The sequence below is a fragment of the Lottia gigantea genome (genome assembly GCF_000327385.1).
Source record: "Lottia gigantea unplaced genomic scaffold LOTGIsca_1, whole genome shotgun sequence".
In the NCBI taxonomy this organism is placed as follows: domain Eukaryota; kingdom Metazoa; phylum Mollusca; class Gastropoda; family Lottiidae; genus Lottia; species Lottia gigantea.
This window is the reverse complement of record NW_008706746.1, coordinates 1,032,076-1,047,353: the sequence shown is the minus strand read 5'-3', so window position 1 is coordinate 1,047,353 and position 15,278 is coordinate 1,032,076. Positions and strand designations below refer to the sequence as shown.

The 15,278-nt window shown below is 34.4% G+C and overlaps 3 protein-coding genes across 3 annotated transcripts; 1 reads left to right on the top strand and 2 right to left on the bottom strand.

Annotated features, from left to right (window-relative positions):
• Window positions 1-921: 921 nt before the first annotated feature.
• LOTGIDRAFT_77849 (hypothetical protein) lies at window positions 922-3,957 on the bottom strand (the record flags this gene model as incomplete). Its single annotated transcript, XM_009045420.1, has 3 exons — window positions 922-1,110; window positions 3,557-3,599; window positions 3,845-3,957. Coding segments are annotated over 3 exons (345 nt in total), but the record flags the coding sequence as incomplete, so codon positions are not given.
• Window positions 3,958-6,628: 2,671 nt separating this feature from the next.
• On the top strand, window positions 6,629-10,891 carry LOTGIDRAFT_208067 (hypothetical protein). Its single transcript, XM_009045419.1, has 9 exons — window positions 6,629-6,665; window positions 7,196-7,349; window positions 8,008-8,108; window positions 8,367-8,478; window positions 8,930-9,093; window positions 9,345-9,594; window positions 9,878-10,005; window positions 10,322-10,478; window positions 10,724-10,891. The coding sequence occupies exons 3-9, from the start codon at window positions 8,019-8,021 to the stop codon at window positions 10,819-10,821; spliced, it is 999 nt and encodes a 332-aa protein (XP_009043667.1). The 5' UTR covers window positions 6,629-6,665; window positions 7,196-7,349; window positions 8,008-8,018; the 3' UTR covers window positions 10,822-10,891.
• A 1,887-nt stretch (window positions 10,892-12,778) lies between these two features.
• On the bottom strand, window positions 12,779-15,097 carry LOTGIDRAFT_227813 (hypothetical protein; the record flags this gene model as incomplete). The annotated part of the gene is made up of 1 exon (XM_009045418.1): window positions 12,779-15,097. The coding sequence occupies exon 1, from the start codon at window positions 14,801-14,803 to the stop codon at window positions 12,779-12,781; it is 2,025 nt and encodes a 674-aa protein (XP_009043666.1). The 5' UTR covers window positions 14,804-15,097.
• Window positions 15,098-15,278: the final 181 nt, after the last annotated feature.

Genomic DNA, 15,278 nt, shown 5'->3' with positions numbered 1-15,278 from the left:
CAACAAACCCCACAACACAAATCTCTATATTCATGTGCTTTTTTTTTTTTTGTCGACTGGCACCAAAAATTTCCAATCCTTTGTCAAGTTCAAATACAATATTATCACACCAAATCTTTGCACACTTATACAAAGATTTCCTTTTGACAGTTTTCGAAAACTCCAAAAGCATTATCGAGAAACCCCAGGTCTTTGTACAGTTAAACCCAAACATTTGTCCAGTTCACCCCTCAAACCATTGTCCAGCTAGACACCTGTCCTATAATTAAAGGTAATCAGGTATAAACGGCCCTTTAAAGATCAGGGGTCTGATTTTATATTATTCTTACCCCCAGAAAACAGGTGTTATGGCTAATTATAATAACCCTTACCCCCAAGGTTATATTATCGGGGCTGGACATTCAAAAAGTTAAAATTTCTCCTTATTTGTCAATACAACAATTGACACCCTTCAATATTATTGTAAGACATTTGACCCTATTGAATTTGAGTTGTATCAGGGGCTTAATTTCATTGTTTAATTATTTTAAGGGTTTATTCCTTTATTTTGAAGTGATGTGTCTTTATCGTCCAGGGTAATAACTTTGTTTTTGAAGAAAGTCAAGGAGTTTGTTTTTATTTTCAGTTATTGTAATAAATTTGTAGCTTTAAATAGAGATCCTAGGGGAAACAATGGTAAGGGAATCTTTCCATAAATTCATAACCTTCCTTTATTTATTATCAGTAACTTCTTTGAAATTTGTTAAAATCTTTAGATTAAATCTACAGAAATAATGCCCTAACCTGTCTTTGTATCTAGTTTTTAATATAGCTTATACTTATCATTATTTGCCATCGAGAGACAGGACATGGTTATAATTCTGTTTGTATGAAGCTCATGCACGCAGTTTACCTGATGAATATGATTTAAAGTAACAAACCTGGATGAGCCATACTGTGATGTAATGTCTGTGGATCTTTTTGCCTCCATTTCACAATTTCTTCCTCCATTTTCTCAACTTTGGCTGGGTTTAACGCCCATAAACATCCTTTCTTAGCATTATTGGCATTCTTCTGGATGTCAGCTTTTTGGAAACATTTATTTAGAGACAAGTTGTGTCTTACAGAATTCTGAAATTCAAATGAAAATAATGATATATTGAAATAAATGAAGTGGACCTATTACATCTATGAAATATAAATTAGAAGCTAAGTTTACATCTTGGGTACACATCAACTCAGAGAGATCTCAATATTGTATTGGTATTTTAATCAATTGAGAAAGTTAAAAAAAAAAAGAATAATAATCATGATAAAATTGGTTTGTCATTTCGAAAACCATAGTGCAAAATAGTAGAAGGACAAAGGACTTAATCTTAAGTATATAGAATCTTCCTCAAGATAAGAAATGTTCTATGCCCATAGCAGTGTTTCTGAGAGTCAACAGGTTTCAACCCCTAATACCTTAGGATATATAAGAAAGAGCTCAGAAGTGACCAGGTGATAAAATATTGTAGCCTGAGTAAACAGAATAGATGAGGGATGGAGATTATCACACTTAATATGTTAATCACATTAATTTGGATTATAAGTTAATCTTAATCCCAAATAAAGATTTTTTCAGTTTATGTACAAGGGAGACATAATAGACTGTATACTATTCAATTCCCCAATTCTTGAGAGATTGACTCAAAAACACAAATCATTTACATCATTGGCATATTTGCAATATAATAGTACAAACTATATTAAAATAGTATTTGGAGTAAAAAATTTGATATTAAAAAAGATCTATAAAGGTAAAATTTTCAGCCAGTCTGTAAAGATTAGGTTTTTAGAGTAAAAATTTTTTGACAGAAAGACTTTCAGGGCAATTTAGGAGAGAGATTAACTACTGCTGCAGGAAATGAACAGTCAAATGTCACCAAACATGAAGGTCAATTAGTAAGTAGTAAATCAACCTGTAGAAATTAGAAAGGTGGGAATGCCTTATCTTGATTGTGAGATTTGAGGACATGTCATCCCAAGACTATTAGTAAAGTTGGGATTGGTAAGGTATTAAAGAGAATTAATGTGAAATAACCAGGTGATAAAATAATTTTATAAAGGTGATGAAACATTCAAGAGGTACTAACAATCTAGTAGTCTAATTAAGAAACAGATTTATTTTAAAAGATTAAAATTGGGTGTTAAAACCTTTCAATGATTAAAACCAATTAGCAGTGATGTCAAATCCAGCCTGTGGTGTGGACTAAATCCATAACTGGTGGCTATGTTTTGTTGATTTATTTTTTTCATTGTTAACATTTTATGATATTGCTTTCTAATAATGGGAAAAATCTAAAAGGCTGCAAATCTTTCTAGACATTTCATATAAGGGATATAATTATTATCATAATTAAGGCCTTATTATAGAAAAACGGAGTGGGGACTGGAGGTACTATTGTATCAAATATTACCTAACCATTATATCGGATGATCAATGCAATTTTATAGATGACAGGGAAGATTACCTTGTGTCTATCATTATAATTAATTAAACAATTAACAATTGCTCATTTGTTTTAGAGATGAAATTGGATGATCAAAGCTTTTGGATAAACAGAACAGAGACATAATTCAATTTTGGAAAAAATGCATAAGTCACAAAAATTGTTCCTTTTTTAAATAAATTAGAAATGTCTGTTTATCCTCAAATATCAAAAATATGCAATTTTGTTAATTTGAATTTGACTGAAAATTTGGGTTGTGAGCATTATTGTTTTTAGAATTTTTCAATAAAATCATTAATGACAAAAAATTGTTTAAAACATGAAATTTAGAATGAGGTCTTATGCACAATTCTTTGTATTATCAAATGATTGTTGAACAGTCTGAACCAAAAGTTTGAGGCCAGAATGAATGTTTCAGAAAACCTTGAACCCTACCCACTGTTGACTGAGATAGCAAACAAAGGAATTTTTCATCAACAGATCTCTAGAACAAAGTAAAACATTGTTTCACATTGTATTTAATAATTCAACAAGTGGTAGTTATGGTTATATAATTACTAGTTATGATATCATATTCATCATTATACATAGTAGATATATCATACATTTATATTGCCCTATAAAATTGCCCTCTGTATCTGACAAAAATTTATTAAGGCCCATTGTCTTAAAATATCTACTCCTTTGTCTGAGTCTTTGTATATGAAAAACATGTATCCTGCATGTCTCATCTTACAAACATGTTTGAAAAATTTTCTTTTGTAAATGATCAAATTGTATTTTTTTTCTAAAAACATTTGAAATTGTATAGACTATAATCCAATATATTGAGATATAAAAGACTATTATATTTGATACTGGCTACAGGACAACAGGTGTATTCTTATCACATGATTTAAATCAACCAATCAGAGTCCAGTATTTCTCATAACAGGTGGATACTTTCAGATAATTCAAAATCCACTTCAAATAACCCCAGATGACTTTTGAATTTGAATTTTTAATTGAATGGTTGTGGGTGGGGGGAGGGGGTCTGCCAGGTTTGGGTGAGATTTATTATCAGGGTTGAGAAATTAAACACTTACCTTCCAACCATCTGGAGCTGTTTTAAAATAAGGATAATTATCTCTGAAAATATCAAAATGAAAATATCAGAACCATTTCAAATCCTCAGAAATTTGTAAGTTTACTCAGAAACTTCTGGCTAATAAAAGAATAAATAGTGGATCTAAAACAAAAATCAAATTACTTGGAAAATGTTGGAAATTGAAATGAAAAAAATAAAAATACAGTTGCTATTACACATCTTTATAGAATTCTATTGATATACTGATATTTGGTTAAAAAATGAACAATATAAAAACTAGACGTACATCATAAAGGTATAAATATCACTAACAGGTAGATTGCCACTGTCACTGTTTTTAAGAGCCAGAGCAATCAAACAACTATAGGAATAAACTGGTTTCGGAAACACTTTTTCCTGTTTTTTCTTTTCCTCCTCCTGCCCTTGTTCGATGGCAGATTGGACGGCTGGTAAACTAATCACAGATCTAGACTGGGGAACACCATTTTGTAAATGTCCAACTAATACTGGAGAGCTTAAGGAGGGAGACATGATAGTTTTTGTCAGTTGTGGTTGGTTATTTTGCGATGTGAAATTAACAGTTTGATATCGAACTGTGTTGTTATTTATTAAATTAGACGTTACATCAATGCCAGGGGCAGTAACTGTTACTATCTGAATGTTATTTTGAGAAGAAATTTGAGCAATAGAAGAATTGATACTAGATAGAGTTGCATTGCCACTTCCATTTGATGAATTCACAAAAATGTCCACTGGAATAACAGTTTGTGGGTTTACCAATAAATTAGGGTCTGTATTTTCACTCTCGCTTTCCTCTGAAAAATTTCCCAAACCATTAGGTTGAAGCCAATTTAAAGAACTATAGTCTGTATTGGAATCTAACTGGTCAAAATCTGGTAACCCACAATTGGGTTCTGTTTTTAAATTTATATCCATGGCACAGTCCTGTCGGTCGGAATTCAAAAATATATCCAACTCATGTCGCTCTTCACTCGTCATTGAGTCGATGGTATCAATCAACGACATGTTGTTGTCATTTTCCAAATTATTGAAGTACTCCATTATGAAATTCCCTTACAAATTCGGCAATCTTTTACAATGTCCTTGAAACACAAAACCACAAAATCTCAGCTGATTTGGCCGGTTGATTGCAATTCGGAATGACAACTACTCAAATATACACCCAAATCACCAATCTTTGTTCCAACACCCTGAATTCTACTCCGCTTCAATCCTCTGAACACTTTTCACTAAAATTTCACAACAATTGTCAAATTTTCATCGAGAATTTCTGGAAGCCATGTTGAGTAATTTGAAAAGTTATGGAGTAGTAAATTTGACGATAGTAAAATTCGGTTGGTTGATTTTTTAAACAAAGAAGAAGGGGTTATTTTAAAATACTCGATCCTGATTGGTCGACACTAGATTTGAATACTGGCTAGTGATTGGTTGTTGCTAAGCGACCATTTCATAACATATTCTATATATGGTATGTTATAGATTATTGATATATTACAGTTCACAGTCCATAAACACGACAGGTGTATTTTACTACAAGAATGGACGTGTAGAGAGATGAACGTGCAATATCTTGTCACATGTTGTTAACTATAAACATGTTTATTGATAAAAAGATAAAGATTCTATCATAATACCATATAGTATGATATACTATTGTCATTAATACTCGATTTTCATTGGTTCATTTAAAATCATGACGTTATAATAATTTTAATAACCATGGCAATTTCGGCCATTCACTAGAAAAACACACTATAATATCGGCAATTTGAATAGTATTTTATATTGTTTGTCTACTTGTACTATATTTTATAGTCACCCACAACATACTTTTAAAAAAGGGGTTTTTTTTTCGATTAACAACTTTATAATGATAACTTGAAAAACATATACATGTACATATATAAAGCATCTACCATAATGGCCCAGCATGATATTCTAAAGCAATTTTTGTGAATTTACATATGCACAGTGGCTCAAGCAGATGAGTGTATGATTCACGGACTTTATTGGATTAACCTTTTATATACTTACTTTGATACATTATTTTGATAATTTTTTTTCTGGGGTGGGGACCTTTATGGGATGGCTACCCGTGGACTTGGGTCAATCAATCTCTACTTATGGTAGTTGAGCCATTGCACATGCTTTGTCTCTTCAACATGTCTGCAATTAGTACATATTTCTTTATTTAAAGTTATACTACGTCTTAGAATTAACATAAAAATTTAAGAATTTTAAACTTGGCGAATAAGAGCCAGTAGAAATACCTGGTGTCATACATAACATAACAGGATCCTTATATAATCTGATAAATCCAAAAAACTTAGTAAGTATCCATAAATATGCAATTAACTAGGCTATTGAAAAACGCTTAATATCAAGATTAAGAGTTTTTCAATAATTACTTATTTTTATGAATTTTCCAATTTTCCAGATTTCAAGGGATTCTGTTGTAACTTTATGACACCAGGTAAGATAACTGATGAATATAGACTAATATTGACCTTTTCCAAAACTTAAATTAAATATTCATTCTAAGACTTTAAGGGACGGTGGCATCTACCCAAGAATCGAGTTTTGAAAACTGACACAATAAATATCAATACTACATTTTCACAAGAATGTAAAACGATGCTATCAATGTCCCGATACACATATAAAATTTAGAAAACCTCTTCATATTTCACAATCATAATGTAGATATAAATAGATAATAAAATTAATTGATCATTGATAATGTCCCTGATCTTTTATCAGTACATGATTATAAAGTCATCATTTTAACCCGATAAAGGCTTGAAAAAGTCTAGCCTACAACCCACAGTCATTGATTGGGCTCATGAGCTCCGTGTCAGCGGCTTTTCAATGAGGTATTAAGCTAAGGGGGCCAGCAGGGGCCACCAAATTTTCCACGGTGGGGTGGGTGGTGGGGGTCAGCCAATTGGTGGCTAATGTTGCATGTATAAGACCAAATTCTTATTAATTTTTTTGAGGGGGGGGGGGGGGGGGGGAAAGGGCCTCCCTTGCATCATTTTCTAACAGTTCTCTCCCAGAATTTACCTAATCCACAACCTTAATAACAGGTGAGTTGGTCTTTTTCTTTCAGGAATGACAATATTCCACAGGTATCTCTAATAACCTGTACCGTATTGTAGAGTCAGGTTTCATGACATGTATTTACCTTTATAAACGATAATGTCGTTAGTCAGTTTGTTATTTCATACGGTACAGGTTAGAGAAGTCGCCTTATTAACTACATTTTAGTCTTATAAAGGGATAGATTCGCTCTCCGTTTCAACAGAACGTACCAGATTTCTTTACCTAAGCTAATCAGTAATAGGCTTCATATATCACCGTTGAAATTGGAGTCTTCAAATCCATGTGTGTCCAGGATTATCCACGTTTGAAGACTGTTTTATTCTTGAGACTGCCATATAGATAAGACAGCTATACAAAAAAAGAGTGAAATTTCTAGCTTGAAGTATATTTGAAAGGATAATGTGATTTTTGTAAAGTTCTAGTACTTCTGAAGACTATATCATTACCCGAATCAACCCCTGCAACTGGTGAACCTCTCCCTTTAAGTGATATAGAAATTAAAAATTATTTTTAGATATTCTGATAAAAGCATTCATTTGTTGAATACATGGTCAGTTCTTATCTGTGGTAGTTGGTCAAGGATTCAGGTTATCCATTATTCAGATTAAACTTTACCACAAAACAGTCCACAACTTTATATACTGTTATTTGTATCTTCATCTCTTAGGGTTAGTAATATTTGAATGTTGTATATTTTTCTTTTTTTGACTAGATCTTCTTGGTACCACAAAAATTATTTTTAAAACTATTTTCTAAGGTGGATTAGGGGAAAATTTGTTTGAAAATAAAGGGCTTAAATTCTGCAGATTGAAAGAGTATTCTTTCAATATTATTACATAACATAGACCCAAATTGTGGGTCTTGGGGTGAGGTGGCATGGGAGCCACAACTGGCCTTTTTTGTGCCTCAGACTCATGTTTTAGTCTAAGATATAAAATCCTCATCAGGATATGGGGGCTAATGTTTTTATAAAGGAATTAAAAGAGGCAAAGTGAGAAGATTCACTGAAGAGGAGCAAGAAATTGACAACAAGAATATTATCCAGAAGAAAACTTTCAAATCTTTTGGAATAATTTTCCAATATCATAATAGGATACATAGTTAAATATGTGAACACACTGAGTGAGAGATAGGGAACAGTATTAGTAACAATTTGATTTGTCTTTTGCTTGGTGATTAGTAGATCTGATTCCTCAAACCATGTACTGGTTACATGAATCTTAGATACCTATTTTATTTATCTAATTAAGTTCTAACTTGATCCAGTCTAATTTAAATTAGACAATACTTTTGCTCCGTATTTTATTAGCTTTTATTTTAATATAGCCACCAAGAAAATGGCAACTAAATGGGGAATTTGTTCTGCTGGTAAAATATCAAATGATTTCACAGCTTGTTTAGAATCAACTCCTGATACAGAGCATCAGGTTAGTACACCCATCAAATTTTATATTATCATCAGTTGCCTTGGACTGTAGGTACAAATAGGGAGCAGACTGAATTGAATTGGGGGACCATTGTTCGGGTTGATATTTAGAATGCTGAAGTGTCATAGGTGCAAGCCCCCAATGGGGGATATGAGAGGTACTCCCCCAGGAAAATATTTTGAAGAAATGAAATTGGTTCTGTGCATTATGACAAATATTTTGGTCATATTTTTCCGCATTATCAATATAATATTGTAGGTTGTAGCAGTAGCAGCTAGAGATCTAGATAAAGCCAAACAATTTGCTGATCATTTCGATATTCCAACTGCATATGGAAGCTATGAAGAATTAGCTAATGATCCAAACATAGGTTAGTTAGGGTTTAGATGGAACAACTAACTGAGACCCTTCGTGCTACCACTCTTTGAAAAAGTCTTGAAATTTTTTACCCCAATCTCCAGATTTTTCAAGGCCTGTATCCAGATTTTTGTTGACCTGTACACATGCATCTCTTCAGACTGTACAGATTAAAGATTTGTAAACAGTAGGAAATCGGAAAAAGTAGACTAATGCCAATGTATGTACTGACAAAATTTTCCCTCATTGAACAATGCATGACATAGCCTCTCTTTAACAGTCCAATCAATTGTGCAAAAGGAAGACAAAATTCCCCCTCATTGCATAATGCATGACATTCTCAGTTTTTGATAGTCCAAACAAGCACAGAAGGAGAAGGAGGTAAAACTCCCTTGCAGGAAGTAAACTTTCATTCCTTTACCCTTAGCTTATTAACCAATCAAATTTGTTTATTGATGTTATAGAGGTAGTGTATATAGGAACAATCCACACCTACCATAAATCTCTATCTATACTATTCCTGAACCACGGAAAACATGTCGTATGTGAAAAACCTTCATCATGCACCTATCAGGATACAGAGGAAGTTCTTCAAGTGGCAAAAACTAAAAAACTGTTTTATTTAGAGGTGAGTTACTTCCCTTTGTTTAGAAATTTTCAAACTTCGAGGAAATCTGGGACGGTTCATCTTCAGTATTTAAAACTTTTGAACTGCATCTAATACCTTGACTGCAATAACCACCTTTCTTGTATCACATTAGTTTGTAAATGCAGTGATTGCATGTCATTTCATTTTATTTTTTGGCAAAAAAAAAAAAAATTCTCAAAAAAGCACTGGCCTAACCTGTGTGTCAGTCATTATCTTTATATTTATTTCAGGCTTGCTGGTCACGATTTTTCCCATTACATCAAGATGTATTGTCAATGGTATCTGGTGGAGATATTGGTCAAGCCAAGTCGGTCATTGGTCAGTTTAATGTCTGTAGCGTGGACGTTGAGAGAATAAAATACAAAAAATTAGGAGGAGGGGGAATGTTAGATGTAGGAATTTATCCCATTTTATTAACCAATATGTTTTTTAAAGGACGACCAGAATCCATCACGGCTCAAGGCTTTCTCAGTGAAGAAGGTAAATATAAAAAACTAACAAAAGATTGATCTTACTTAAAGCTATCATGCTCTGTCAAATAAAGATCACATCACAAGCCTTTACTACAAAAAATGTAGCATGTAAATTTTCACTCATGTAAATTACTAAATTTAGAAGTGCTAGCTATTGTGCTCAGTTATTATCTCTATAAAATGACAAGAAATTACGTTCTCCTTTTCTCTTCTGATTTTTCAATTGTGTTTCTTTCTGTATTGATGTATTATGGGATTTGTGACATTGTGTTGTGAATTATATGTTTTAGGTGTAGATTTATGTGGTAGCTTGATATTAAAATATTCCAATGGTCGAATTGCCACATTACATTACAATACAGAAGTCACCAATTCTTATAATTTCTTCCATATCATGGGAACAAAGGGCTCAATACAGGTCCGTTTAAGAGATTTTTTTATTTTATAATAATTTGCCCAATTAGATGTATAAAAGTAGGACATAAAACTCGATTCATTTTATTTCATTTCTGATTGGATATATTCGCTGGCTTACAATCAAATTGCTGCATTCTGTTTGCAAATAAAGTGGCTAATGACGTCAAGGTATATAATAAAGTTCCTTATAGCTTGACATTGTGAAGATGTCTCAATTTATGAAATAAAGGTCTATATTGCTTATTGCTGTTGAATTAAACATCTCCACTCCCTTCCTTCTAAACACCTAGCCTACAACCATGTTTTTTTTTTTCAAGGTAAATGATCCATGTTGGTGTCCAACTGAGGTTGTAGTTAATGGAGAGAACAAGAAATATCCCCTGATACCAGTCAAAGAAAAATACACCCTCAACTATATAAATAGTCAAGGATTCCATTTTGAAGCCAACGAAGTCAGAAAATGCTTAAAAGAAGGTGAGTTATCTCCCTTTTATGTCAACAGATATGACCTTTGACCCTTTTCTGGATTACGAAGCTTCTTTTCTTCCGATTGCAGCAAATAAGAAATAGCTAAAAAAAAAAATTTGACTGTGTGGTTGTACATTGGCAACGATCATATCCTCTGTATTGAAATCTTTCATATTTTGTCAGATTATTTGCACTGGTGGATCCATTTGCTGTCAAATTGGCTTATGTGCCCGTATCTATTTGTGTTTCAGGATTACTGGAGAGTAAATGGATGAATCATGAAGATACGCTGGATATAATGTTTATCATGTCTCAAGCCTTGAAACAAATGGGAGTGTCTTATTCTTAGATTATTGTTATCTGTTACATTTTATCTTTCATAATACTGTTTTTCTTCTATATAAAATTTAAACAGTGAAGGTACTGTGTATTTTTTTTTATACATTCTACTTTAATATTGAACAACAGAACAAAAGCTCTCCTTAATTCCTGTCTTGCCACTCTTAATTGAGGTCTTTAATGTACGGAAGACGATCATATTAATCAAACACAACGACATATCGGCTAATTTACTTTAGTTATTTATTTACAAAAAAAGGAAATGATTGATCTAAATAGAATAAAGTTTATCGTGTAAAAAATAAATGCAATAAATGGTGTTAGGTATGTGACGATTGCAATGAAATGTTTTGTGTCCAATTTTTCTACTTCGATAGTGAAGATATTGTTCATGCAGGGGGCATTAGTCTTCCCAAACGCAAATTTTAATTTTCTAACCCGACAATTGGATCGTCTTACCGCTAATTGAACCAAGTCCTATTTCAGCTATGACTGGCTGTGAAGGCCCAAATACATGGAAATTTTCCGGGTGAGTGACCAAAAATCCACGGGCCCCTAAACATCTTGAGCCTCTGGATGAGGTGCTTTGACCAGTGTAGTGCATGGTGGGATAAGGGTGCAGTAAAAAAAAAGGACCAGCGAATAGAATCGTGTCTGCATCCGAACCTCGTGCAATCGTTTTCTTCTTTTTCAACTGTATCTTTAACGCAAAAACTCACTTATATCTAAATCTGGAAGCGATAGATCAAAACACAACAAAACGAAAAAAAATAGTTCAATGAATTAAGGCCTGAGCATAATGAATACGGTTTCTGGTGCGGCGTCCAGCGTGCGTTTTCCGTACAGAATGCCTCAAGGGGTTTCCATATATCCATTCATACACAGCCCGTAACCGCAGCGTAAAATGAGGAGACCCGACGCCGCGCCGCAGTGACTGCCTCTAAAGCTCCGGATGAGTCTGGGTCAATCAGCAGCCAGTTCCTAGTCGAGTCATTATCATCTCTAACATTCAAACTTAATCCAAGCCTAGTCCTTTTAGAAAACCATGCCTCTTTCGCCGGATCTTATTAGAAAACAAAATAGGCATTTAAGTTCCAAAGACCACAACTGTAGACCGGACGCCGCACCGCAAACCGTACTCTGTATCTTCAGGCCTTTACAACTACCATGAAAATGAAAAAATGTTATGAAAACGCTATTATGTATAATTGTAAGAATGCTTCATACAATGCACCCGAAATTCACGTCCGTAAAAAGTCCACCACCGAAAACCGATAAATGTGTGTGATAAATAAACCCAAATCTAAATCCTTGAGTACATATATGTCAATAAAATTTTTCAAAATCTACATCAAATAAAAGAATATGGGGATTTAAAGCTGTCATGAAATCATAAAAAAAATGTCAATGATTATTTCACATCAAAAGTTAAGTTATTACTGCCTGTCTATGTTTCAATCTATCTGTAAGTTATTTTCTTATTTAAAAATTATGAAATATGTTTAAAAATATAAGAAAAGTGATAGTTAGTAATACATAATTCAACTTGTTCCATAAATATTTAGGATTTTACACACCAAGAAACCTAAACCTAGTATAGGGTAGTATAAAATTGACAAACCGGAAGAAAAATAAGTTCCAAAAATGTCATTGCCAATATAATGGATTTCTAATTTCCATACAACGGAACAAAATTTATAAACGTTATACAATAAATGTGGCTATTGTAGTCAAGGTATTATACACAGTTCAAAATGCCTGGATAGAGTGAAGATAGGTTAGACTTCACTACTGTCTAATATACATCAGCTGCAGGTTTGAGACTAGTTTTATTTAAACGGACTGCCTTACAAAACCATAGTTCTGTACGCCCCGTTAAGATAATATGGGCGTCCTTGAGAATCTTTCCGAACATGGCTGATAAGTTCTGGAGTTTTGGATTTTTTCGGTTTTCGGCGGGTTGGATTTCACAAGTTCGCTTCTACAGTTCCATTTGATGTCCCGCTCCCGCGGTTAGTTGGGTATCTTCGTTGACTCTTACGGTAGAAATAAACAATACAGCCCAACAATACAAGTACGATAATAGTTACGAAGATGGCGATTACTGCTGCTTCTGCTGCAGACAATTCCACTACGGATTCTGTCTCTTTCAACTCACGTGATTCCAGATCCGACAGCCATTCCTGCTTCTCCGGGTCGTAAACCGGATTGTCCCCGCCTTCGGTAGATGGGTAGAGCTTGATTTTGGGGGCGAACGGTGGACGACGCACAGTGACAGTGGAATCTTCGATGGGAAGAGACCCCAGAGGAACACAATAATGGATAGCGCAGTCTTGAATCACACCAGCGAGACGAGCACTGAATCCTTTGGGACATGCTTTAGGATTATTTGCCGATTCTGTAGCTAGCGAGTTTCCACCCAAACAACTAAACATTCCTCCAAATTTCACAGCCGAACTGGATTCCTCATCCGATAGGCAAATGTGGATATCATCGCCGATCAATCTGGAATGCGAATTTAACGGACAACTTTTAGATTTCGTGAAAACGTTGTCCAAAATGGATGAATATACTCCAGAGAAATAATACGGTTGTGTGTTGGCCTTACTTTCAGCCGCACACCAGAAGGATTTCAGATCCGCACTGGAGGAAATAGGTTCATCTTCGCAGCAGTTGAAAAAGGCGTAACATTTCTTACAAACTCTTTTGGACGAAGTTTTGGAGTAATGGGATCGGTAAATCAGCCTGCCTTGGAAACCCGTTTGACAGATAAATCCTTGAGATTTTAGGTGTGGCTGCTTCAGATGGGAGCAGACGTCTCCCGCCTCGTCTGATGTTACATCACACATTTGAAAAATCCCGCCAAAATAAACTTCTGCCTCTGTAATGTTACAACTTCCGTCGTCAAAATTAGTTTGCGAATTGAAATTGGAATCGATGGCGTTCGTGCATCCTGGGTAGGAATTGTAGACGTAGTAGCTTTTCACTGCGTTTTCTATGTATGATGTTACGTCGTATAGGATTGAAGACGGGATGGAGGGAAGAGTTTGAAGATTGACGAAATTATAAAGTGGTATTCCTTCTCTATCAACTGCAACAAGATGGTTTTCAAGATTGGTCGACCAGGATGAGCTTCCGTTTCCGGTCATGAACATTGAGCCACCGTACGTCTGGACGAATGAGTGTACCAGGTTTGTCTTGTACTCGCCAGTGGATGGGTTCGTATTGGTAGAGGAACCCATTCCTACACCAGTCACTTCACTCAAACTAGCACCTGCTCCCAATAAAATGTTTTCTTTTTTGGCTTCCTTGAAGTATTCAGATTTAAGATGGTCCTCCAAAACTAAAGCGGCTCCGGCATCTAGACTGGTGATGACGTGAGTACCGAAATCGCGGACAAGCACCTGGCTCTCATACCGCGCCATCTCGGTACGGTTGAACAGAACATGACGAGATATGCTTAACAAAGCCAACTTAAAGGCCGGACTCAAAATCGCATCTGGTTGTAACTTAGCCTTATATTTAACGTATCTGATCTGTGATCGGACAACAACTGATTTCTCCATTATCTGGATGTTCCTAGACTTTAGGAAACTGTCAGAAAACGCCCCACTTATTCTTTGTCCGGGAAAATGAAATCCAGTATTCTCGTTGACAGATTTAGCTGTGGCGCTGGAATATTCCGTAAAAGTCTGGAATATTTCCGACGATTGGTCCAGTGTGCTCTGTTTGAGTGGAATGGTGTCGATGCCATTAGGAAGAAAGTATAATCCATCATTTGTCAACTGACATTCCGAGTAATTAAATTCCACGACTCTGGACACCTCCACGTTCCGGAGATTATCCCAACCGAATCCAGGGAGAACGGCAAAATGAGAAATGTTCCTTCCGTAGTTTTTCAGGCAGTCGGTAGCAGATGAAGCCTGACAGTCTGTTATAGTCAACAAAAACACAATAAATATCACTAACATTTTGTTCATTAATAACATCATCAACAATTTTCGAAAATTAAAATTTCATTTGGAAAACCGATCATATCGTTTCAGCGGTAATTGTCAAAAATAAATCCTAATTTTTAAACAAAATAATGTATCATACGAAATCCAAAATCTAAACTTTTTTCACAGTCGGACTATGGAAAAACTCAGTACTTTTTTTCTCGCCTAATTTCTTGGCAAAAAGTGTCACAGACTAATCCACAGTTTGAAAACTGGATTTATAGAATGTTAATTGATTCTCAAACCACCTTTGATATGCAACAAAAATTAACATAAGAAACTGCGCAGCTACAGGGTCTTAATACAGAAATGGTGAAATGTAACTTTTAGAAAATAAATTATAGTTATATTTCGAAATAGGCATTTAAGACAAAGGAACTGTTTCGAGTAAAAAATAATTACCAATATACATAATGTAAATATATTCCTAAATTGAACTGGTAAAACAATGCAAGGATACAGTTGTCTA